At 42.2% G+C, this 27228-nt stretch overlaps 1 protein-coding gene across 4 annotated transcripts in view; it reads left to right on the top strand.

Annotated features, from left to right (window-relative positions):
• The window catches only part of DPP6 (dipeptidyl peptidase like 6), a 787036-nt gene that overhangs the window by 121430 nt on the left and 638378 nt on the right, over positions 1 to 27228 (top strand). The window contains exon 1 of one of the 4 annotated variants that reach the window (XM_084618425.1): positions 21530 to 21901. The exons of the other annotated variants lie outside the window; for them this stretch is intronic. Within the exon in view, the coding sequence (XP_084474551.1) occupies positions 21827 to 21901 (75 nt within the window). The 5' untranslated portion in view covers positions 21530 to 21826. Of the gene's footprint in view, positions 1 to 21529; positions 21902 to 27228 lie in introns of those variants that run through there. 4 annotated transcript variants of the gene reach the window in all.

Here is a 27228-nt window from a genome sequence, read left to right as displayed (position 1 = left end):
TATTTTTTTTAGCCTGATCTACAATTTTAGTGTGATCTACAATTTAAATTACATACTTAAAATAAAAAAATCTTTAGGAGTCACAAGTGACTTGTGATTTTGGGCTGCCTCAATTTTTGAGTACTGAATTTGCAATACTTTAAAGAGGGTGTGTTTTCAGGGGAAGATGCTCAGCACTTCTGGAAAATCAGGCTCCTTCAAGGTGTGACAAGATGGCCCAAAAATTGCTAGTCACCTTTGAAAATCTTGGCTTATGGAGTAGAGAGTTATTTTACCTCTGTATTTGACACTAGTGCGATCACTGCTGGAATACTCTGTCCAGGTCTGGTGGTCGCAATTCAAGAAGGATGTTGATAAGTTGGAGAGGGTTCAGAAAGGAGCCATGAAAATGATTAAAGGACTAGAAAACATTGATAGACTTAAAGAGCTTAGTCTGTTTAGCTTGACAAAGAGGAAGTTAAGAGGTAACTTGGTTAGTCTCTAAGGTGCCACAAATACTCCTTTTCTTTTTGCGAATACAGACTAACATGGCTGGTACTCTGAAAAGTATCTTCATGGGGATCAAATATTTGATAATGGGTTCTTCAGTCTATCAGAGAAAGTATAACAAGTAGATAAACTCAGACTGGAAATAAGTTGTTAAATGTTTAACAGTAAGACGAATCAACCATTGGAACAATTTACCAAGGTTTATGGTGGATTCTCCATCACTGACTCTTTTAAATCAAGATTGGATGTTTTTCTAAAAGATCTTCTCTAGGAATTATTTTGGGGAAATTGTTTGGCCTATGTTATACGGGAGGTCAGACTAGATGATCACAATGGTCCCTTCCAGGTTAGGAATCTATGAATCTATACAAATCTTCTACTCCCATCCCTCATACAAACACGCTAATATATTTTTAAGTCACTGAAAAAGGACTGGGTGACCAGTCCCAGGATAACAAGCTATTTGTTCCTTTTCATATGCTTGTACTTTTTGGTGCTGTTAGTATAAGTTTTTGTTATACTTTTTAAAAGAAAACAAACAAATGAAATTTGCTGGATGGATGTAAAAAAGGGCCATAAACTTTGAAAGGTCTCTACCAGGCATTTTTCATGTCGCTCTTGTTTCTCTCCATAATTTCTACTATAACACATTATGGGAAGCTTGCAAGTACATCTAATATCCTGTGGTCTCCTCTTTCTGGCATGCAGCGATTGTTTGCATGTATGTAGAATTAGAAGAGCATGGGCTTTTCACAATGCCTTTTAGATCCGGGGAGTGCTACAAAGTACTGAAGAATAGGGTTGCCAGTTTTGGTTGGATGTATTCCTGGAGATTTAATCACATGACATAATCTTTAATTAAAGATGAATCTTTAATTCCTGGAAACTCCAGGCCAATCCTGGAGGGTTGACAACCCTACTGAGGAAGAACCTGGGAGTGCAGGGACTGTGTGGGATGGGCCAGTATACACACAGCCACACTTCTGGAGCTCTGTTCGCCAGCCACATGATAGCGGTCCTCTACACTGATCAATGGGAATGGTTCCAGCTGAGGTGGGAGCAGAGGGCTCTTGTGGACATTTTTGAAAAGGGGGAAATCCTGCCTTTTCCTCTCTGGGTGTAGAGTTCCCCCTGGAAGCAGAACTGGTGTGATTCCAGTGCTGGAGCGTGTGTGTGTGATATTAAATGGGGTATAGAAAGGATACAGTCCCCCCCCAGAATGTGAAAATTGGCTTTGCAGGGGTGTCTATGCACAGTATATGGGGTGGAGGTGGAGCTGCCAGATCTGCTCCTTGATGGATCCTATTCAGTCAGATACTGTAGTGAGTACCTGGATGGATGAATCTTCCACTTAAGGGTTACTTCAGCATGGTGGTAACAGCCCATCCAAAGCAGCTTCCCTGCCACTTCATGAAGTTGGGGGAACATTCCTTGGCCTTCATCCACCCACAGCTGATCTATCCAGAGCACAGATCTCAAAGTGTTGTGGGAAGTAGCACTGGAATTCAAGCAATGATTGACGTGTTTGGAATTCATCTGATCTAATCCCTATGCAGTGTGACGAGACTAATTTCAGTCATGAAAGTATCCCCAATAGAAGGGTTGATCAGAATACAGTATCATGGGTGCTTTGCCACTGGCTGTATAGTAATGGGAACAGAGTTAGGCCAATGGAGTGTGCTTTTTGGAATTGCGTGCCTGTAGGTTTACTTCAAATGGCTTCCCCGCAAAGGCCTCTCTTTCTTGTCCTGCTCACAGTTTGATTATTCTGTATGTCAATGTTCATCTCTACATACTGGTCCAAATTCACCCTGTGTCACTAATATATATGCCCATTCAAATCCGTAGTATGATACCATTGCCTCCAGTGGGGTTGCACCAGGGATGAGTTTGGCCCATTGACCCTTATATCCTGTCAGAAAAACTGACATTTTGTTTATCTTTTCCTCTGTCTTGTAACAGAAGCTATTCACTCCCCAAAACTCAGTCTTTCCCAACACGGTCAGCACCTACCACAGCCTAATTAAATTCTGCCATTGACAAGAGACTACATGGACCTGATTTAGCCAAGCAAATCCTCTTAATTAAAAACTCGTAGAACTTGAACACAAAAGCATACTTACCTTCTCCAGCAATCTTTAAGGGATTACCAGGCTCCCTACCTGTAATTGTAGACTTGACCCCACTCCACTTAATACCCCCCCATCACAGTTTCATTAGAGAAGGCAGGATGGGAAGGGAGCAGCGCTATCCATCCTCTGCTAAAGCAAGAAAGACAGAGCTCCCTTTCTCTCCCTGGCTTGTTTAGGCAGTGCTCTCACAGAGCCGCCCTTATCGGTGGCTGTTTCAGGCTGTTCTGTTCATTCTCTCTGGGGCACCTGGCGTTGGCCACTGTCAGAAGACAGGATACTGGACTAGATGGACCTTTGGTCTCACCCAGTATGGCCGTTCTTATGAGAGGGGAAACTTGGCCTCAGTGTCTGCAATCAGAGGGCTGGAAGTGTCTTTTCTAGAAAGCAAAAAAGATGGTATGGTATTGGTGTCTGGCTGGCTTCTAGTGGAATAGCTCATCATGGACTCACTGGAATTTGGGTGTGTGTATCTGGGCAAAACACTCAGGGAGCTGAGCCCCTTTGAAGTGTCTATTTAGGGTTCAGAGTAGCAGCCGTGTTAGTCTGTATTCACAAAAAGAAAAGGAATACTTGTGGTACCTTAGAGACCAACCAATTTATTTGAGCATAAGTTTCATGAGCTACAGCTCACTTCATTCCACTGAATGCATCCGATGAAGTGAGCTGTAGCTCACGAAAGCTATGCTCAAATAAATTGTTTAGTCTCTAAGATGCCACAAGCCCTCCTTTTCTATTTAGGGTTGTTTTATTATCTAGCCCATGCACCAAGGATGAGATCAGTGTTCAGGTGGCTGACTGTTGTTGTTATTTTGGTTCTTTGGTTGAGCCCTGAACATTAGAGGTGAAATCCTATAAGAGAGGGTTTTTCTTTGATTTTTTTTCTTTTTTTCCAGTAAAACTCTGCCTTAATTTGTAGGGACTTGGAACCACAGCCACCTGCATGTTGTTTATTTAAAAACATCTTCAAAAAAGGCTAAAATGAGGAAAATCTGCATGCAAGAAAGAATTCCATGCACACGTGAACGGTGCTCCTGAACTTGAGTTCTGAAGCTAGAATTCTGGCACCAAATAGCTATGAGCTGTGGAGTAGCTGTGGGATGGAAAAGCATTCTGGGGATTAGCATACAAATAAGGACACAAGTGTAGCACTTCGTTTTCAAATTTCCATATTCAGTACTTCTACAGCAAGTGTCTCTAAACTGGAGCAGAGTTTACCCACAAGGCAGATTTACAGGAGTACTTCTTGTATACCTGTTTAACACTGTCAGGGCTCATCACTCTAATTCAGTGACCAGTCCTGTATGCTGCTATTTCACAGCTATTTAATGTCAGAGCACTGGGGATAAAGTGTGAGGTGTACCCCAAAGCTCATGGTGCAGCGCGTGAATATGTAGTTTTAAAATTTTTTTGATGAATTTAGTGCTGGTTAAAGGTACCAACTTAGTAGGTCTAGCAATTAAAAGTCTTCTGTTCTGCCACAGTGCAGGCACATTATGGACATTGCAAGCTTGCAGACATTGCCTTATTGGTGTGTCTCTAGCCTGACCTAGAGGGACCAGAAGTGGACATTCTTGATGACCATCCATGCTTGGCCTGCACTAAGAGGGCATTTGGTAATATGGACACTTGTCCACTAGGAATTGAAGTGAGAGCACAAACCTGCACAGTGCTTAGTGCAGTAAGGCCCAGTCTGGAGTGGGGCCTTTGGATACCACAGCAATACAAAATGGATAGTAACTCCCCAACCAGCTGCTTCCTGTGTTAGGGTTTTGAGAAATCAGGGAGAGGGGCGATGGTGAAATAATCATAAGCCACTAATGAATTTAATTACATCTGAGCGACAAGTAGAGTGTAACAAGTAAAAACTTGTGAAGATCAGACAAAATATTACAATGATGCTGAATTTTAAGGCCTTTTCTTGAGGCTCTTTAAATATAAAAACTAAACTTGAAAGGATATGTAGCCCAATGTAAATGTAACTAGTGACAATTCCCTAAACTAGGGAGAAGAATTAACAATTAAGATATTACAAGGGGGTAGATATGGCTAAGAATAAAGAGATTAAATCCAATAAAGGATATAATTTAGGATGAATGTCAGGAAAGGTTCCTAGTAGACTAACACATTTGGTCTGACAGATCCAAAGGACAGAACCCCTGCTGTGCTGGGACAGGATGAGGGGACATATACCTGATCTGTGGTCTAGTCGTGTGGTGCAATTTGGGGAAAGGTGTGGCAGTGACGGCTACTCCTTCCCCTGAGCAATCCTATAAAGATCCTGACCCTTTGCCAGGGTCCTGTAGTTACTCCAACCCGAGCTCTCTCCTCTGATCTGCCTACCCTGTCACCATGGATAAGGCTTCTTTAGTCCACATAGCCCTTCTCCGCTCCATAACTAGGACTCAATTTCGGAACTGTCAGGAGGGATCTATGTTTGCCTATGCAGCTCGCTCAGTCTTTCTCCAGTTGTCAATCAGCCGTTGGTCCCCACCAGCTAAACGGATGTTAGTGAAGCACAGCGCACGTCTAGGGCCTACCTTAGCAATACCCTCGAGGGACTGGTTGCTATGTGCCCCTCCGCTGTGGTTGGTGGGTTGAGCGGAGGCACTTCACAGATACCTCTGATGGTTCTCCTGGCCCCGTGAGATGTATGGAGCTGGAGAGCCCAGTAAACCAGCATAACACCAATGGTGTTGGAGACAGTTTTACTCTCAGCCCCATAATGTGCACTTTGCTGGTACACCATGCTGAACAATTAATGTAAGGCTGTGACAAAATACTACATCTAATTAATTATTGTTCATTATTTGTATTGTGGTTGCACCTAGAGACCTGGTCACAGACCAGACCCCATTTGCTAGGCACTATGCAAACACAGAACAAAATAATGGTCCCTGCCCCAAAGAGGTTACAATCTAAGTAATTTAAAAAACTAATTACAGACAGGAGTTAGTCACCAGCACAACTGAAAGGCATAAAATACAGTTTTGAAAAAGTCATTAACAATGAGACAGGAAGTCATCATTTTAAAGGCTGGTTAGACTGGAGAAAATTGAGGTCCCACTAAAAATCTGACAGTTTCAAAGTTGTTTTAAGGTAAATTCTATTTTTGCAATATTTTCAGTTAATTTAATAGTCCACTAAATGTTCTGTGGAGCTGGTTAATATTTGTTGAACAAAAAGATTTTTCATTGAAAAGGACCTTTTCCAGAAAGGAATTTTTTTTGAGAAAAAAAATTGGCTTTATTTCTTTTTCCATTTTTTTGGCAAATGTTATAAAAAATGTTTGTCAGAATTTTCCGTTTACTAAAATATATCCACACCTTAATATCTTAGTTTAGGTTTAGTAAATGAAAAATTCTGATAACCATTTTGATAACATTTTATATAAATCTTTAGAAAAAAAAATTTCGCAAAAAAATGGGTTCATTACAAACACTTCCAAACAAACAAGCCTCTGACTGCCAAATGCTGGGACTGGATGACACTTACACTTGATAATTGCCGTGTTCTGGTCATTCCCTTTGTAGCATCTGTGATTAGCCACTGTCGGAAACGGATTACTGGGCAAGATGGACCATTGGTCTGACCCAGTATGGTCATTCTTATGTTAACGTCAACATTTGAAAAATAGGTTTTCATTTTTCAATCAGCAGATTGATTAGCTTAACTAAGATTTTGTGAACATACAACTTTGTGAAAAATAGATTTTACCTTAAAACAGCTTTACAGTTGTCTACTTTTCACTGAGTTTTTTCTTGAGAACTTAATAGTTTTCATTTCTAATGTATCTCCATGGAGTTTGATGACCTGCTGAAATAAAGTGCTGTAGCACTAACGGTGAATGGCAAAGCAAAGTGCTCTTTTTTTGCTTCTCGATTAGGAATAAGACAACCTTAAAGGCTTTGTTTCCACTGGGGAAATGAAACATTTTTGACTAGTTCATCTATATTGGGTGCACTGGTATTGATGGCTCACTGGCTGCTGGCACTGTTTTAAAATTTTTGTCCAGTAACCCTGCTGAGAGCAGATTTACAGTACACAGCTGTGACGGCCCATCTGTGCTAACCGTGATGGGAAATCCCAAGTGTAGATGGAGCTGAAGGTATTTTTTTAAATGTTGTTTTCTTTTTGTTTTTTATATTAGGAATATCAGATCTTGATTTTCCTTTTTGGGTTGGAGAGCTTTTCTTACTGCTCAAGTAATCATGTGGTATGTTGGGATGGTGCCAAATTATTATGAATTGCTGAGACTGTTATGAATGAATGTGGTAAGCATGAGTTCGGTATTGCTTGGTATTCCTGAATTTGCAAGAGGATTCTGGGAGCAGGATTCTCTTAGCATTATACATGATGTGGAAAATTACTAGAAATGCTGAAACTGCATTTGAATGGTTAATATAGGCTTGATCTGCATGTATGTTTCAACATCGAACTTTGGGGGAACCAGCTCGCCAAAGTAAAGAAGACGTAAAATCATGCGATTGGGCTTGGTAGAGGCTGACCTCTGAATGGCATCATGCTAAGAGCTTAAGTGAATGATTGATGAGAGGGTAAGTGTTGACTGAGCTTTGGTCTGTGTCTGCTTTGCAGTCCCTTCTAAAATATTAATTAGAGAAAACCAGTAATGAATGCCCACAGGGCATATTTCTGGGACACGTGACTCCTTTGAGAACAAAAAGGTATAAATGCTAAGCAAAGTAAATTAGTTAGTTCCCCAGTTAACATCTGAAGAGGTTCAAGACTGTGAGACAGAAGTCCTCGGGGTAACCTAAACCCTGCTTTGGGGGACACTTGACAGACCAAGTACCTGAGAGGAGAAAGAAGAGAAGAAAAGTCTCCATCTAGAACTGATAGCTATACCTGCTTTGTTTGCTAAACAGGATACTTGTGTAAGGCCAACATAATTACTGAGGGTTTATGCTTAGGGAATTGAGGCTTATTAAGGAGTTTGTGTTATGTAACCTTTACTGCTTGTGTGATTCTTTCTCAAATAAATTACTATGCATTAAGCATATTGTTTTTCAAATTTTCACTGGTACTGGTAACTATCTGCCCAGCTGTGGGCCGTTAAAGATCCATTTCAATATGGTGCTGTAATCTAGTTCCTCCAAAGATCTTGCAGAGGTCTCTAGCCAAATGGGGGAAATCAGGACAACCTGGTATTTCTCACGTAATAAACAGATGAGAAGAAAATTGAAACAAGCAGCACTATATATGAGGACATCTGTAATGAACTGGGAAATACCAGTATTATTTGTCGGACTACAGTGCATGCCTGTGTGTTTTTATGATGGGTTACTTGTTATGGAGTTGGATCAAAAGGGATTGTGAGGGGAACCAAGCAGGAAAGATGGAAAAAATGGCCTAAATAAGGAGTACTCCAACAAACGCTGAAACAGAAGAGCCGGGGTATAGCTGGGAAAAGGTGACACTTCCTCCACCCCAGCCCTGGTGACGTTGCTGTTTCGCCACACCTGAGAAGAGAGAGAACAAAGGAAATGCTAAACCATTGCAGGACACCTGGACCTAGCAAAGAGAGCGGAGCTGGGTGAGCTAAGAGGACATATCTACACAGCAGCTGGAAGCGTACTTCCCAGCATGGGCAGACAGACCCACTCTAGCTCTGTTCAAGGTAGTGCATTAAAAATAACAGTGTGGCCGCAGCAGCACAAGTAGTGAGTGGCTCAGGCTAGCCACCTAAATACGTACCCAGGGGATTAAGCAGGTTTGGGCTTGGGTGGGTAGCTCAAGCTATCATCTGTGCCGCTGCAGTCACACTGCTATTTTTAGCACTGTAGCTCCAGCAGAGCTAGCATGTGTCTGTCTGCTCCTGCTGGGAAGCATGCTCCCATCTGCTGTGCAGACCTACCTAGAGAGGCTGCCCAGGGTGTCAGTGAGGCCTGACAGGCTGGCAAGGAAACGCACAGAGACAGAGCCTGCTGTGAGAAGGACAGTCTGTTTCTCTCAGCTAGAGATGGTCTGAGGGGCACTTACAAAAGCTGGCAAGGAAAGATTAAGGCATAAGACAGACCCATGCATATATGCCTTTTATTGTTTTTACCCTTTGCTCCATGTGCTTTGTACCTATGGGGGAAGGAATACATGCAGCTTCATCTGGAAGACACAATCTTTGAGTCGCTTTAATCAAAATCACTGGTCATAGGTTCTTGGAAGGAAAGGGCTGACAGGTGCCAAACACAGTTGGGCCTGTTGTATTAACATAAGTAGGAAATGAGGGCTGAAGCCCAGAGACCCAGTCCTAGAGTGGTTGGATCATGTGATTCTCCCAGGGCGAGGTGCAGGAAGCCAGGCCTGTCCCTGAAGGGGTGCACTTGAAAGGGTCGGAAAGGGGTATAAGGTGCAGTTCGCCGGGTAACTGTGGCCGCGTCTTTATGTAATAAAATACAGATGCTGTAGAGGGGTGACTGACCATTCCTTTCTATGTTTTCATTGAGCTAGAATCTCAAAACTTCATACCCTCATTCATAATAAGCTGCACAGTCTTGGGGAAGGAACGTACATCTGAATTTTGGCCTTTCCAGAAGAGGTCAGTAGACTTTAAGTGGATTTCAATTGTTCAGGTATCTTATTGCATTAGTCTTGGGATAGTCCTTTCTTATAGGATGCTAGTTACAGGTTCGAAACAGCACATTCCTAAGTATATTTTTATCACCATAGGTCATCAGTCTAACAGTTTAAAAATTATGAGTTTCTTGTATGCGGAGGTCAGTTTGGGTCTGAGGGTGCCAGTACAGAAAAATGAAGATCCTGGAGGTCACCATTTATATTTATCAGGTTTTAGCCAAGGAAATAATTTCATAATGATAGTACTTTTCTATTATAGTATTTTTCATTCATAATTATATTTATCCAAGCAATTGGATCTTTATCGCAATTATTTTGGTGAGGAAACTGAGGCACAGAAGTGCGGTGACTTGCTCAAGGACACAAAACAGATCAGTGGCAGAGCTGGTACTGGAATCCAGGTCTCCTGGCTCCCAGTCCAGTGTATGATCCATTGGACTGCACTTTGTGGCCCTGATTTTTTTCAAAGACTTATTCACATTCTTAAAGTTAAGAATGTGAATAGTGTCAAATGAGTACAGTGGGACTACTTGTGCTTAGAGTTAAGCGTACATCAAGTCTTCAGGATTAAGGTCACTACAGGCAGTGACCCAAACAGATGCATCCACCTGTAGTATGAATTGTCAACTGGAATATCCTCAATGAGCTGTAAAGAGTACAAACAGAAGCAGCTGTAATGGAATGCACCCCTATATTCACACCATTGTAATAATCTTTGTACAAAATATGTCTTGTAAGGTATTGTTTGAAAACTAATAACTCCCTGGTCAATAATATCATGATGACATATGTATAGCAACATTATATGTAAAGTTATGAATTCCCCCTGAATGATGATGGTGGCACATGTTCAACCCACATAGCCTTGATTAGGCTGGTCTGATACCAAGCAGGTCTTAAACAAAGGAATGTGCATTTACCTCAATTTACATATATATAGTAAACAAGGTCCTTGAAACAGCAAGAGGGAGACAAGGCAAATCTTCATGTTAGCAAACAAGAGCATGAAGCCTCTTTCCCAACAGGACTCCTTATCTCTTCCTCACAGCAGGAATGAACTGTAACAAGGGGTAACCCTCAGGAAAATGCATTTCAAAGGGGAGTGAACTATAGAAGAGCATGGCAAAACCCCAAGTTCTCTCCCTGTCCGTCTCTCTTTTCTACCTAAGAAGTCAAAAGAACAGTCTATTGAGTTGGGGAGCAGATCCTGATCGGAAATTTGGTCAGCCCTGTATCTGGAAGCATGTGGTAAGAACTTCACCTTGAATCTGTCTAGTTTAAGTTTGAAAGCATTTTATCTTTGTTTCTCTTGTAACCATTTTTTACCCTAGTGCCTTATACTTGTGCTCACTTAGACGCTATATCTTTGTAGTTAAATAGACTTGTTTTATTCTTTAATTACAATTAATTCCGTGTTGTGCATTGTTTGGGTATCTTCATTTAAGGTAGCAGATTGTTGTATGTTGATCCCCTGAGAGGGACAATGAACCTAATATATCTGGACTGTCTAGGAGAGGACTGGATGGTGCAAAACACGCATTTTGGGGGGGAAAACCTGGGACTGGGAGTATGTTATGGTCACCCTGCAAGTAGTAACCAAGGCTCCTGGAAGCCAATGTGTGGCTGGTATGTGCTAATAGGCTGCTGGGGTCAGAGTTGCTGGACCAGGGCTGTGGCTATACACAGACACTCAGGGTGTGACCTGTATGCTGTTTGTGAGGAGCCCAGGTTGGGAGCTATAGACGCCAAGCATTGTGAGGCACCCCAAATTGTAGGGTAAGTGGTCATAGAACACTTCACTGGTCTGGACTGCACCCTGGAATATCATAGCAGCTTCTGGGTGTGGCTTCAGAATTCACAATTAATCTGTCAGCCTCATAACAGTCAAGTGTCTCAGTGAATGGAGAGAATGAAATAGTGACAAATATTTCTGAAAACTCTCTTGAAGATTCATATGTCTGCATGTAATTCCTATTTTTTTGTAATATAATACAGACATTTAATAAGTGTTTCATTTTGTGCAGTGATTAGTTTACAGTGCCTTAGTTTCCCTTCAAGTAACTGTGAGCACTGACCCAAGGATTATTGAAATCAGTCATCTTGTGTAGGAAAAATATGAAAGTATAGTATGATCTGTAGATCTACTGAATATTCCTAGGCCAGTGATGGATTCACTTACTTTTTCCAGTCAGGAGAAATACATCTGAACTTATTAAAGCCCAAATGTGGGGCAAAAATGTAGAATGAGGGACACACAAAACATACTCATTCAAGAAACTCAACTGTGTAGGATTTATTCATTTAGTGTTAACAATGCTTTTCTGTAAACCACAATTTCATGATTCTTTATTTCTGAAATGTTCAACAGGAAAGTGAGAGGGATGCCAAATGTGAGAGCAGCGCATGCAACTTGGGCCTGCCATGGAACTCGCTTGAATATGAGTAATTTTACCAGGTGTCCCATATTCAGCATAGGGAAATATGGTCACCCTAGTAAGTGGTGTAAGCTATACCAGCAAAAGCACTCTTGAGCCAGTATAAGCTGCACCTGTGCTAAGGGGAGTTTACCGGTTAACATTTCTAGTATAGACAAGGCCTAAACCAAGGGACGGTTGATAGGTAAGTTAGGAGTCTTTCCCTCCATAGTTGGTGAATACAGCAATGCAGTGGAAGTAGCACGTGGTACAAGGACTTTTACTTTGTCTGGTGATCTGAGGCTTGGCCTACATCTAAAACTTTGGTTGACCTAGTTATGTTGCTCCGGGGGGTGTCAAAAATTCACATCTCTGAGAGGTGGAGTTAAGCTGACCTAAGCCTTGATTCTTGTGGATCTAGCTACTACCTCTCAAGGGAGTGGGTTTTCTACAGCAACAGAAAAACCCCTTCGGTTGCTGTAGTGTCCAAGCTGCGCTGGTAGTGTCGATATAACCACCTAAGAACTTGTCTATACGTGACCAGCAGAGCTGTAGTGGTGTAATTGTTCTACTGTAGCTATGCCCGTCAATTTTCCAGTGTAAACAAGCGCTAAGAGTAACTTGTGTTGAAGCCTAGCTACAGCATAATAAGTTAGAAGAGATTCAGTGTAAAAACTAATCAGAACACCACGGTCAGTAATGTAAAAGGTACAGCTACCTCTTAGCACCTCTGAAGTCACACTCTATACCACTCCAGGCGTGCATGAGTAATCACTGTGTGAATTACCAAGAGCAGAGCATCATTTGAAACCATTTGTTGAAAATCAGTTCTCAGGTCGGTGTTCCAGTTAAGCAAGGGCCTCATTTAAACTACATGCCAATTAATGGGATTCTACTGCATAGCCTTATACAGAGAAAGAGGTACCCCAACAAGCAGTATATTTATCTCCAGTAGCCTCAGTTTGCCACTAAAAACAAAACACACATACCTGAGCAATTCTTTGTTCATATCCTACTGTTATAATATTTCTACCTTTACTGATTCTGTTGTGTGTTGCAGTGGGTTTGACCCTTCTTTAGGGGTATTCTGTTCTCATGGCTGAATCAAGCACCCTGTTATTATATTGTGCTAAATCTTTTGTTCCAGATCTGTCAGTTCATTAGAAAGTGATTTTGAGAGATGCCGAAGGAGGGGTTTCATAATATTGGTTCTGTGTATTAAGGTGCATAGCCTTCTATAATAAAGAGTAGCAAACAAAAGGAAGAAATCCTAAAGTAGGTTTGTTCACTGAAATCAAGTAAATTGCTGAGATACATTCCAATGCTACCAGTTAACAGCACCAGACCTAGAAGACCTACAGAGACATGAGGGTGTTCTGAGCATAAGACTAGGAGGCAGGTAATTGTAGATTTGAATCCCAGCTCTGATAGTGACACCTTCTGTAGTTTTTTAGGGCAAGTCACTTAAGAACAAAGCAGGATATTGCCCTTAATCTCTATGCCTCAGTTTCCCTCTGAGCATTATAGGGATAAAAAGAGTTACTAGGCAGGTCTGTATTAGTATTAATTATTGCTGCAAGAATTCACATCAGTGAAGAGATTAAAATACATGTAGACATCGGGCCATATGTGGTTGTGGTATAAGGAGACTCAGTTCTTAGGGAGGGAGTATTCCTTACTATTTTGTCTACACAGTGCCTAGCACAATGCAAACTTGATCACGGTTGGAACCAATAATAATAATTGTGCCCATTTATGTGGAGATTAATTTAGCCTTACACATTGTAAAGTTGTTTTATGTCTATGCCAGCCAGCACAACTGATAGACCTGGTGGTTTGGGGACTTTCTATTGAAATTGTAGGTGCCTTAATAATGAGGAAACCTAGCACTTCACATCTTCCAAGCACATGAGAAACATTAAGTAACGTGAGCTTGCTCTCTCTCTTCTTATTGCAACCCAGGGACAAGTTAATACAATTTTGATAATACTACTAGTAAAATGTTACACACCTATTAAAAGCAGCTGATTAGATACCTAAGCATACAAAATATGGAATGATTAGATACCTAACAGAAGCTGCTTTTGCTTTGCTGTGGATAGCATATGATCTAGAACAGATGTTGAATTTTACTTACCAGATGTTTTCATGGTGTTATGTGTTTTACTTTTGAATATGTCCTCACTTCCAGATCAGAAAGGTCTGTATTTACAGTACTAAAATGTATACATCAAGGATAAATAACTTTACTATGGTAAATGGGATCCCTTTTCAAAGGGATACTGAGAAGGAAACAAACATTTAGTTAGGAAGATCTTACAGCATCACCTGTATGTAAGATGTTACTCATTAAACATTTCGTTTATTCTCACCAAATTCAAATGTGTGATTCCCACAGGCTATAGCTTTAAACTGCTACCAGCTGATCAATCTTTGAATAACTGATGTAACTTCAGAGGCGTGTAACAGAATACACTAAAGACTTTTGTCCATTACATTTTACTCTGAAAGTCTGCTTATGCAAAATCTGCCCTGATCACCTCAGAATGTAAGCATCAAGCTAAATTGGGAAGCATTCCCTGTATACTATACATTGGACAAGAAATATACTCATTGTTCTCATCCCTCATTAGTCAGCAGAGCAAGTTGCTGTCTAGTGCATGGCTCTCATTTTCTATCAGAAGCTAGTATTGATCTATACAGCCTAATATTCCAAATATTCAAATTACACAGAAGTTTTCTTGAATTACAAGTATTTTCTCATATGAATCTGAAAGCAAGAACACTTGTGTTATTAACCATTGCACACTGGTACTACCTATTTCTCAGAATCTTGGCATATTAGACAATACTTCTGAGAATGATGCTAAATGTGATGAGGAACTTGTCGTCTCCAGTGGTGAGTTGGGTATCAAGATATGTGGTCTTCTCCTTAGTTAGATGCTAGTTCAGTTATTTGTACTGTGGTAACACTTAGTAGCCCCAGTCATGAATCTGGACCCGCTGAATCCTAGGCGCTGTACAAAAACAGTGTCTGGTGTGTCCTCTGTTTCATACTGGCTCTCATTTTGTCCAAGGCAAGTGATAACATCTTCAAGGGAAGTTTCTCTGGGATTCCAAACTCATCACATGACTAATTTTCATCTAAGAGAAGAATTTTACCATTTTGAAACATGAAATAGTCCATTCTCCCAAGAATCAGACTCTAATATAAAAATAAAAGTCAAATAACACCAGGGTGTCAGGCTTTGGAACCCTGCGTGGGGATGCAGAGCTATTCTGGTGACTCATCCAGGCAACCAGACCAAAGGGATCTCATTAGCTTCTACACAGTATGATTAAAAATTCTGGGGGCCTGATGCACATCTGTGTGAGATTAAACTCAGGCCCTGTGTGTGTGGCTGTGGAAAGAGACAAAGTGAGCAGTATAAAGAAGAACAGAAAGAAGCCTTGCAGCCAAGAGTCCTGGTGATAGCCAGCCCAGGAGGATCTCCCCTGTGGAGGGGATCCTTAAGTGGCAGAGAGCCACTGTAGGAAGGAAAGCCTATGCCATCATCATTCACATGGCTGGCATAGAGGACAAGGCCGTGACTACCTGGCAATGCTTTGCTGCCACAAGAGTCCCTTGGCAAAGTGCATACCCATCATAAGAGTACATGAATCTAAGATTTTTAACGATGTACAGAAAAAAAAGAAATGTTTGATGAAGGAGATTTTACATGCCCCATTTCTTGATGCCCATTATAAAGGGGAAATCTGAGCCCATGACACTTACATATTGATTACTGAATAAATTAACAAAATCTGTATTGTCTTATAATTGGGCTAAACCAATTCTACCAGGGAAGTTTGCATTATAAAAGCCAAACATCAAACAAATACCAACAATTGCAAATGAAGATGAGCAGGGACCACAGAAATTCCAACAGAAGCGTACAAATAAGGTGTTTGTCTGCTCATAAAGGGCTTATAATATGATTTTTCCACGGACTTCAATGAAAGCAGCCCCAGACTCAGAGGGAAACACTGTCAAAAGATCTTGTTTAATCTATCTAGATGTTTCTTGTGAGCCCATTGTGACACTGGCAGACCAGGTGCTAACTCATGCCAAGGTACATAGGCTCTGTGGTTAGATGTTCGGCTGCATGTGTGTGCTGCCTCAGCTCTCCGCAGACAGCCGACACCGCAGAGCTCGAGCAAACCGCCCAATGACCACTGGATCTCTCTTCCTACTACATTCCCCCACTTTTTGTCTTTTTATAGTGAGGGTCTCTTTGCTGCTTGGTCCTTGGGAGAACAAGATTTCTAAGCATAAGCAAATGATCCCCAACCAGCTTAGCCTGGGTTAGCCCTAAAGGACATATAGAGCTTGCATATTACAGGAGCTTCTATCACCTTTTGGAACCTAAGACTATAACTCATTTGTGTATGTATGTTTACCTGCTTTAACTTTGTAAATAACTCTTATTTCCTTTTCTTAGTTAATAAATCTTAGATGGTTTATTATAGGATTGGCTACAGTGTTGTCTTTGGTGTGAGATCTGAGGTACAGTTGACCTGGGGTAAGTGACTTGTCCTTTGGGATTGGGAATATGATTGTGATTTTTAGTGTAAGGGACCATCTTTCACAAAGGAAAGCTTGCTTGGGTGCCAAGATAGATCGGAGTACCCCCAGGGGCTGTCTGTGACTCCATGGTTAGGTTGTTATAGTGCCTGAGGATACTTGGTACTTGGTGAAATCTGTAAGTATGGAACTCACAAGAAGTTTGGGATTTGTGCCCTGCTTCTTAAAGCCTTCCCTGAGGTTATACTTCCTCATACTGTTTAGCCACTCCAGACAGCTTGACACCCATCACCATAGTGTTTGTGTGTCTAATCTAGCGTATAACATACTCTCTCGCTAGTGCCATAAAGTTGAACAAATTTATTCATGACAAGTTAATGTGGCTGTGAAAGTGCTTACTCTGAGTAAGCAATTTCCAGCAATTTCCATCCCACCATCAACCTCAGCCTGGACCAGTCCACACAAGAGATCCACTTCCTGGACACTACGGTGCTAATAAGCGATGGTCACATAAACACCACCCTATACCAGAAACCTACTGACCGCTATGCCTACCTACATGCCTCTAGCTTTCATCCAGACCACACCACACGATCCATTGTCTACAGCCAAGCTCTATGATACAACCGCATTTGCTCCAACCCCTCAGACAGAGACAAACACGTACAAGATCTCTATCAAGCATTCTTACAACTACAATACCCACCTGCGGAAGTGAAGAAACAGATTGACAGAGCCAGAAGAGTACCCAGAAGTTACCTACTACAGGACAGGCCAACAAAGAAAATAACAGAACGCCACTAGCCATCACCTTCAGCCCCCAACTAAAACCTCTCCAACGCTTCATCAAGGATCTACAACCTATCCTGAAGGACGAACCATCATTCTCACAGCTCTTGGGAGACAGGCCAGTCCTTGCTTACAGACAGCCCCCCAACCTGAAGCAAATACCACCAGCAACCACACACCACACCACACAACAAACACACTAACACAGGAACCTATCCTTGCAACAAAGCCCGTTGCCAACTGTGTCCACATATCTATTCAGGGGACACCATCATAGGGCCTAATCACATCAGCCACACTATCAGAGGCTTGTTCACCTGCACATCTATCAATGTGATATATGCCGTCATGTGCCAGCAATGCCCCTCTGCCATGTACATTGGCAAAACTGGACAGTCTCTACGTAAAAGAATAAATGGACACAAATCAGACGTCAAGAATTATAACATTCAAAAACCAGTCGGAGAACACTTCAATCTCTTTGGTCACTCGATTACACACCTAAAAGTGTCAATTCTTCAACAAAAAACTTCAAAAACAGACTCCAACAAGAGACTGCTGAATTGGAATTAATGTGCAAACTGGATTCAATTAACTTAGGCTTGAATAAAGACTGGGAGTGGATGGGTCATTACACAAAGTAAAACTATTTCCCCATGTTTATTCCCCTTCCCCGCCCCGCTGTTCCTCAGACGTTCTTGTCAACTGCTGGAAATGGCCCACCTTGACTATCACTACAAAAGGTTTCCTCTTCCCCCCCACCTCCCCCACCCCCCGCTCTCCTGCTGGTAATAGCTCATCTTAAGTGATCACTCTCCTTACAGTGTGTATGGTAACACCCATTGTTTCATGTTCTCTGTGTATATAAATCTCCCCACTGTATTTTCCACTGAATGCATCCGATGAAGTGAGCTGTAGCTCACGAAAGCTTAAGTTCAAATAAATTTTAGTCTCTAAGGTGCCACAAATCCTCCTTTTCTTTTTGTGGATACAGACTAACACAGCTGCTACTCTGAAACCAATTACCCTGAGTGCTCATTCAACGACGTGTGCCCTGTTATAAACCACAGACACCTGGTCATTGAAAACATTTTTAACGCATTTGGGCAGTAAATGCCCTCATTCATTCATAACTATAAAAACGTCCTGTTAATACTGTTTTGGGTACTTACAGATATGAGGGATTCTCCAAAGTTTGGGTTCATTTTGGGTGAGCATTCTTGATACTTACCAGGCCTGGCTAAATCTGTTTCCTTAAAGATTCTAAAAATGATTTATCTTGCGCACAATATGTTGCTGCTGGGATTTTGCATGTTACACACTTTGCAAAAGGCTCAGGAACTTTTTTACTCTGTACTGCGGCATATGTATATGATTGAGACACTTTCTCAGGGCACCCAGAACTGTGAACAACCTTCTTACCCCTTTGCCTTAGCAAAAGAGAGATTTGTGGAGCTAAACTGGATGACCGCTCTTTGTCACCCCAGTCTGTTAGCCTTTACTTTGCCTTGCAGATAACACTTGGTGCACCCTAGTTCCTGGGCCTCCTGGAAGAGCATTCCCTAGGCGTATCCAGTTCCTATCACTGGGCACTCACAGAAATTACCAAATTCACTATCTCCAAAAAGACAGTGTAAACACCAGCTTGTCTGATTAAACTAAGAGTTCATTCTTTGCTTCATATTAAAGCACTGAGAGCTACTTACGATAAAACAAAAGTTTATTAACAAAGGTAGAGATAAAAGAAAAGGAGTACTAGTGGCACCTTAGAGACTAACCAATTTATTTGAGCATAAGCTTTCGTGAGCTACAGCTCACTTCATCAGATGCATTCAGTGGAAAATACAGTGAGGAGTGATGTAAGTGATACTGAGTAAGTGTAATGGGAACAGAGTTGATTACAAATAAAACAAAAGCATAATCTGACTAAGCATAACTTTAGCAAGCTACTATACAATCTCTTTGGCTAAAGCAGTTTTCTCACCCTCTTAAGTCCTTTTGCAGAGTTTGCTGATTTTCAGTCAAACCAGGTTCCAGATCTTTCACGAATCATTCCCCTCTGCCAGGAGTGTTCCTCGGTGAAATGGAAAACAACATACATTTTATTTCTCCTTAAATCTCCTCCAAACTCATTGTTATGGCCTGTGAGGCTAGACAACTCCCATTCTGGTTTTAGTTTCCAGTGTCATCCAAGGCTAATTTCACATTCTCTCTCCTCCCCACTTCCCCCCAGGTCAACCTGACTTTTCCTGTTGACTTATATGCAAATACAGCTTCCTTTGTGTTTGGTTTTCTAATGCTTAATTTACATTAGAGGCAGGGAGATAACTGGTTTCAGAGTAGCAGCCCTGTTTAGTCTGTATCTGCAAAAAGAAAAGGAGGACTTGTGGCCATAAGTACTCCTTTCTTTTTAGGAAGATAACTGCCTTCCTTCTTGTCTGGAGGAGAACCTGTTTCTCCCTGTGTCTGGTTTCAGACTTTTAAAGCATGATATCAGTAAGTATCCATAATTCCTTATACAGTGTTAATTCAAATGTTTCACAAAGATATTAGTAACCCTAGTGTCATTGGTTTTCATTTGATATATTTCAAGAGTCTTCTTGGCTAAACTCCATGATGGTGACAAGTTAGGTGTAGTGAGTTTGCCAGACCTGGCAAGAGTTGCTGATACAGAGTAATGAACCACCAGTGGGCCTCTGTGTCTCAGTGATCTACCCTGCTCCCACTTAAGGTCCATGCAAAAACTCTCAACAGTGCAGGTTCAGGCCCTGTATGTGGTTGCATTAGAGTCCAATCCTGCCATCTTTACTCAGTCGAAAACTCTCATTTACTTGAATATCTGTTTGCCTGAAAAAAAGATTGGAGACCTAATTTTATAACCCTTACCTGGTGGAGAATGAAATCCTGGCTCCATTGAAGTCAATGGCAAAATTGCTCTTGATTACAATGGGGTCAGGCATTCACCTGCTGAATAATACAGTACCTTTATTCTGGGATCAGTTTCACAGGTTTCAGGGACCACTCAAGGAGTAAGGTAGATTGCAAGTATAGTTAGGCTCTGAATAAGGACTTCAGAATTGAGTCCACTGTATAATTTTTCAGTGTGATGCAATAGCCACCCAGGATGTGCTGTAGTAGCACAGAGCATTTCACAAACAAGCAAAGCTTGATTTTGGTTTGGTCTGATTTGGTTAGCCTTGATCAACCTTATCTAGGCATAACTAGACAAACTGAATATTCCCAGCTCTGTTCTGTCTTTAGCAGCATTCATTTTTAGAAAGTGTGAAGGCTTTCTTTGTATTGCACTAACTGTACTAAAAATGTGTCTTTAATATCAGTTCACCTTTTTTGGGTGATCTGTTTTAGAGACATTACATTCTTGTAGGACAAGGTGTCTGTAGTGGGTTTGTGCCTTGGGAAGTGTCAGAGAGAAAATGTGGTTTTTGTTTTTTCTAATTTTGTACTGCTTTGGGGAAGTACAAAAAGGCATTAAAGACAAGAACAGCTTTAGAGAGACAGGCCAATGTGCAAGCGTCACCAACAGCAGAGGCAAATAAAGGACAGCTAGACAATCACTATTGACAAGTGATGATGCTTTCAATTTGTGTTATTTACATTCTTAAACACACAGATGAAATGGACCTGATCCTGTAGAGCTCATTGAGTCAAAACTCCCATTGTAGTCAAGGGTGACTGAAGGATCTGTCCCATGAATCTATTGCATTTGCATGGTGATTTCTGTGGCTTTGTAACAGCTAAACCATTATCTCATTGTACAGTGTTTATGTGAATTTCAGTCCAATCTGGGGAGAAAATCATAAAAATAAATGGAAAATGCCATCAGATACATTATGTGGCTCTTTAAAGCTCATCTGTGTTTCCTTGATAAGTCTGAGATGCTCATTCTTGCAACCTAACCTTCAGATAATTAGGCATTGTTAATGTATTGCACATTCCAATAAATAACTTTGTTCAGAGTGGGGGACTCAGTTCAAAGAAACTTTTTAAATTCCAAATCTTCTAGACAAATTCAAGCTCAATCGAATATTGTCTACTTAATTCCCTCCCTTCTTTTTGGGCACATTTATTTTAATGCACACTAGGAACAATAGGATTGGAAGGTGATTATTTTCCAGAGATAAGTTTGGCATGCAGTTTGCTAGGATGCTCTTATTCCACTTTCATCAGCAATTTTTTTCTTGTCCTTCCTACTACTGTGTTTTGGGAGGAAAGCTGAAGACTTCCTGCTGTCTTTCTTCCCCTCCCTCACGTAGCATTGATTTGTTGTCTGATTTAAATACGGAGTTCAATATTAAGGTAGGTGAGTGCAACATAAATAAAATGGTATATTCTGCGGAGCCACAGGGGCTCTCTCTTCCTGAGAGCTGATATAACTTAGGACAGGCGAGGCAACCGCATAAATATTATTCGTGCCTTATCGCACCCAAACAGTAAACCACACTGGGCTGGTGGAAGACAGCTGGGCGTGGGAAGAAGAGAAGAAAACACACCCTAGGAGCTTTTGCAGCTCCAAGTTGGGGTGAAGGGTTCAAGTCAGATTTGCCTTGGTGTGACTCTGGAAAATTGGACCAGCGCTGCCCGCTTCAACACACGAGATCACCGAGTGAAAAGAGGACGGTTTTCCTGAATGGGGAGGAACGGAGATTTCATTTTGAGGATCCATCAGTCTCTGAGCAGGGGGATGGCAAGATGCTGTCTTCCCTGGGTTTGATTTCCTGACGACCAGAGGAGGGAAGAGCGGACTCTTTGGCTGGGGAGGAGGGCATGGAAGAGAGGGACTGTTGATCTAACTGGGAAGGGGATCTCTCTCTCTCTCCTGCTTTGCCACAATGTCCGTGTTGATTTCGGCTCACGAGAAGGTGACCACCTCCTTCTCCACAGCAGCCACAGCCGTCAGCAAGCTGGTAGGTGTCCTTCCATCCAATGCTCCCTGCAATCACAAACCTCCCTGTTCACTGACCTCTCAAGTGTACCTGAACCAAGAGCTCAACAGAGGGTGCGTGTTTTGTGCAGTTGCTGCTTTTTGATCCAGGCTGTGCAGACGGAGGGAGCCTCCTTTAGTGCATTGTGTAGGGAGAAACTTTTCTGTGAGCTCGGTATCCTTGCTTTGTTTCGCTGATTAGTAGCCGGTAGCTCCATTGTGCTATGGTGTGCCTGGGAAGGGAACTTTGCTAGCGGGTGAGCATTATGCGAACTTGATTCTGTCTTAAATACAGGAGCCAGGAGCAGCTCAGCTAGAATCATAAAATGGAAGAATACATGAATCTCCAGGATGCAGTTTCACTGTTTCAGCGAGCCACAAATTACAATGCAAATGGCATTCTTTCCCCCTCCTCCCGCGGCATGAAAAAGGAGAGTCAGCTTAAAGCTGAGGGTGATGTATAGAGAGGTGGTGAATGGTGAGAGGTGAATTACTCCATTCAAAACAGGTTTCAGAGTAACAGCCGTGTTAGCAGCCCCAGCGTTTGTGCATTTGTGAAGTCTCCAGCTCAGCATTTCCCCGTGGCATACTGTGTGTGTCCTTAAAAAAAGGGAGCAGCGGGATCAAAATTGGGGGGGGGGTGTGCGTGGGGGGAAATCCCGCGAAGAGAGAGACCAGGGAATCCCCCAAAAGGCATCAGATTGGGATTTAATGCACAGCCTTTTCTTAGAGCACGGGTGAGACGTGGCTGGCTTCTGAGAGTTCTGCTGCTTCCTTGCCCACGTGCACTTTGTGTGGCCCGTCGCGCCGTCCTGCACCATAAATCAGCAACTGATCTTATTTTCCCGGGTCTCTGACACCAGCGCCGCAGCCGGGGAGCTGTGCCCAAGGGGCATCCAAGCCCTCAACAGGCTGCATCGCGCTGCCATCTCCAGCGTGTCCTAAGTCACTGTCCGAGCGGCTCCTTTGCACCCCGGGGGGGGGAGGGGGCAGGCGCTCAGGCACGCGGACCCGGTAAGACAGGCGGCTTTGGGGGGTCAGGCTCTGTGTCTTTAAGTCGGAAGGGCGGAGCACGCTGCTATGTGCTCCCCCCTCCCGCTCGGTGCGTGAAACTGCAGCCCAGTCCAGGGCGCCCCCTGGAGGAGTTGAGCCTCCCGTGCACGCTGCAGGGTCGTTACACTCCCCCATTCTTTGCCCCGCTGCTGGCTGAGAAAGCCGCAGCTCGGGGCCAGCTTGGAGAGGCTCCCCCAGGCGGCAGTGTCATTCGCAGCCGGTAGATTGGAGTTGGGACGGTTTTAAATGGACAAGTTATTTGCTTGACTGCAAAGCAGCCGGGGTTCACCCCCTCCCCCCACACCTGAGCGATTTCTGCCACCAGCAAATGTTGGTGTAATGCTTGGTAATTATGATGATTGTAAAGGCAAGACCTCTCCAACGCACACCTGCTGCTCGCTGATGCTCTTAGGTGGGAGCTCGGAAGGCTGCTAAACCACAGGGTACTTCTGAGGTTATATTTGTCACCTGTGTTAGGGGGCTTATTCCTTCACCCACTTACTTCCCTGGTCCTTCTCACATGAACAGAGAGCAACAATACCCGAAGTCCAAAGGTGCAAACAATTCGATGTTTATTGGGGTGAACTTCCAGCAAGCATGATTCCAGTTTCCTTCCTTAGTATCCTCCTTCCCAGCTCTGACACCACAGAGCCTTACACCTGTGTCCCTGTTCCCATTCCTGCCCTTAGCCAAGCATGATTCCAACTTCCTTACTCCCATTCCCTGTTCCCATTTCCCCCTTCAGCAAAACATGATTCCAATTTTCTTACCCCCATTCCCTGTTCCCATCTCACACACCCACATGCCCACACCCCCACCCCCACCCCCATCACTTCCTCATTGACTACAGATTATATAGTAAAACTTGAGTTCTGCTTAGCTATACCTTAACCAATCATTTTCCTGAAATTTAACTAACCAATCCTAACATATTGTAACATGATTATGTAACCAATTATATCCCACCACCTTAATTAGTTTACACCCAGCAAAATTAATTATACAGCAGACAGGAACAATCACAGAACCAGACAGAGATTATACAGACAAACAACAGCAAAGTGGGAACTATAATGACAAGACAATACAGAAGTGAGGATTTCACATCCCAGCTATTGATAAGTGAGTTCTTGCCAGACAGGATGCTATCAAACTAAGTTTCCTTTTACATTTTCTAGGCACTTCCCTTTCTCTGGAGGTGATAGGAATACAATCCTGTCCTGATAGTGCCTAACAGCCCAATAGCACCTTATTTCAATGTGACTAGTTTGGAATGTGAGGATGTGACCCTTCGCTTCCCAGCTTATGGCTGCCTCTGCTGCTTAGCCAAAGGCCTTAGCCTAAGAACAGGGCCTCAGACTGTCACAGTAAGAGAAGGCCCTTACACCAGCAGACAGTGATTTTGATTCTTTCTTTTATACCTCTATCACTAGCCAAGTGATAAGAATACACCTAAATTCTTAGAGTATAGGCCTTTACAGACAGGCCTGAATATCTATATCCTAACAACCTGGAGCTCTGATCACCTAAAATACCTACAGAAAAGCTTTTTTAGAAGCCTGAGCCATAATTTTCAGGTAGGAGACAGTGTAGGGGGAAGGCACTCTTCCATACTGGGCATGAATAGCACTTGGATCACATTTCAGCACTTCCAGGCGCTTTTAATCTTCCAAGCCCTTGACTAACAGCAGCTAGTAAGTGGGTTGGAAACATGTTTGGTTTGTTTTATTTTGACTCCTACCAAGAGAAATGTATTTTCCCTGATTTTTAAACTGTTTTTCCTGTTATGATTTGAAAACAGATCAAAATTAATCTTAGGGCTTTTTCTTATTTAGTTCTTTACGGTAACACCATAACCAAGTTGAATTTGTATCCCATCTCTCATATAAACTGCACGCTTTGCAGAGTTAAATAACAGCCAGAGCATTAAATTGTAAGTAATGGCAGAGGCAGAGACAAATTAAGAGCTGCAGGCAAGAGAAGAATAATGCTTTCTGCTGAGATTTGAAAATAGATGGTTTAGGCAACTATTAATATTATTTATATTCCATTAGCTCCTAGGTGCTCCAGGCTGGGACCACGGCCCCACTGTGTTACAGGCACAGCAAGACACAGCCCTAGCCCCAAAGAGTTTACAATCTTGACTGAAGACAAGATGCCACAGGTGGATGAAACAGACAAATGAATAAGGGGTGGGGAAGATGATGTAACAATAATATGACCAATCACATTGGCTAGCTGTATTCATAGTATAGCTCCCCAGCTGCCCTAGACTGGCAGCAGCATGGTATAAGAGGGTTTAAGGAGAATAAGGTGATGGTGGGGTGACTGGATTTTTTTTGAGGGAGCTTGTTACATCCATGGAAAAAAGCAGTGAGCGGGAGGGATACAGGAAGGCTGTGCATAAGAACAGGGGATGCAGAGAAGGTCCTCCCACTAGCAGGGCCTAGATTGTGCAAAGAGACAGAAATTAGTCTGGTGGCAGATAGATGGAGGGGAGCAATGGCAGAAAAGATTTGTGTAATAGGCTGGGGCAAACAAAAATGAGGGCATCTTGGCTCTGGAAATCATGGGGAAGCCAATGGAGTCACATTTCCAACTTTCTTTTGCAAGCCTCCCCCTACATATTTAATCATGTTGTCTGATATAGGAGTAAGAGACGGGTGAGACTGTTAAAATTAGGAGTGTGTGCTTGCACAGATACATGTGTGAGCACAAATACCCCATGTGCATGTGCAAATCAGACATTTTCATGGCCAGTTACTTAATGCAGTTAGCATGTATTCATGGATATAGTGGACTTTTACATGCACATAGAATATTTGTGTACAAAAGTTAGTCATGGATAAATTTATGCAGGCACTTGGTCATACCTAACTATGATAGTTGGTTGCAGTTCCTACTACATCAACATCTAGACACTGTGGGCAAGAAGCACAGTTGTGCTCATCGGTAAGTCACACAGCTTTGTATAATAGAATCTGATGGAATATAGCTTTAGAATATTGCAGTTATCCATTTTTTTTGTTTTTTTTTAATTGCAACCAAGATTGCCACTAAAGACATGACTGTGGGATCCGGATCTTGATATGACATCTGACCTGAAGTCTTGTATTACCTATATCTTTCAATAGTAGACTATCCTTAGAATAGCACTGCATTTAGGTACAATCCCAAATCCTTGTGTGGGACTTGGACCCACAATTATCCAGCCAAAAGAGGAAAGTGTTGCCAGCTGAACCATACTGCCTTTTCCAGATGAGAGAAAATCAATATATGGAAAATGAATTAATAAAATTTCAAATATTAAATGTTTGTATGAATAGTTAATTTTGTTCATTAGTAACAAAATGTTGATCTAGTACAGTTAGATAATGTTGGCATTTAATACATTACTCTGATCACTTTGCAAACATTTCAAGCTTAGCTCTTCACTGCTTTGTGCCTTAGGCAGTCACTAATATCCAGGTACACTGCCACATCAGAGTGGTTGTGATTTATATTCACTTTGCACAAGTGCATATCGTTTCATGTACTGCATGCTAGGTAATAACATAAGGGGACTCCATGTTTCTTGAACTAAACTGGCTCTTCATTAAGAGAACTATTTACAGAGATGCCAGCCATGGGCAAATGGACTGACTTCCTGGTGCCTCTCCAATCTCTTCCCTCCTGCAAACTGTGTTCGTCCTGCCAAGTTCCATGCAGTTTTCTACATAAATGACTTAAGTTGCCAGGCAGCACAGAACTAGGCCCTTAATCTTATTTCTTGGGTGGAAACTAATTCATGAAGATTGGCTGCAAATCTGTCTGTCATGTTCATGGCATAAATCTAGAGAGTTAGAAATGAAATATAAATATTCTTCCTGAAGGGTTGCAATGTAACACTACTTTATTTCTTAAAATTCAGAAATCTACTGCACAGCGATCAAATACAGGGAGAGACATAGGAGGCTGCTACCTAAGGCAGAAAAGCACAACTCAACCTATGTTGCCCCAGACTGCCTCTTTTGCAGACTGAGTGCTGAGGATAGATCGCATGCTCCCCCTAGGCTGTAAAAAGGACCACAAACCCCTTAGAATTTAAAGTTTAAAGTTAAAGCTTGTAATTTTAACAATATTCAACATCTTCCACTGTCTATCCATCTCTTGATGTTGGTGATCTCCACAATTATCCCTTTTTGCATAAGATTATTGAGAAAGTGATGAGGTAACTTTGGTGCAATCTGGACCTTAGATTTTCTCAGTCTGGTTTTT

Source organism: Lepidochelys olivacea, assembly GCF_965140295.1.
Source record: "Lepidochelys olivacea isolate rLepOli2 genome assembly, chromosome: 2".
Classification (NCBI taxonomy): Eukaryota; Metazoa; Chordata; order Testudines; family Cheloniidae; genus Lepidochelys; species Lepidochelys olivacea.
The sequence above is the reverse complement of the archived record's forward strand: the minus strand, read 5'-3'. Positions and strand labels throughout refer to the sequence as shown.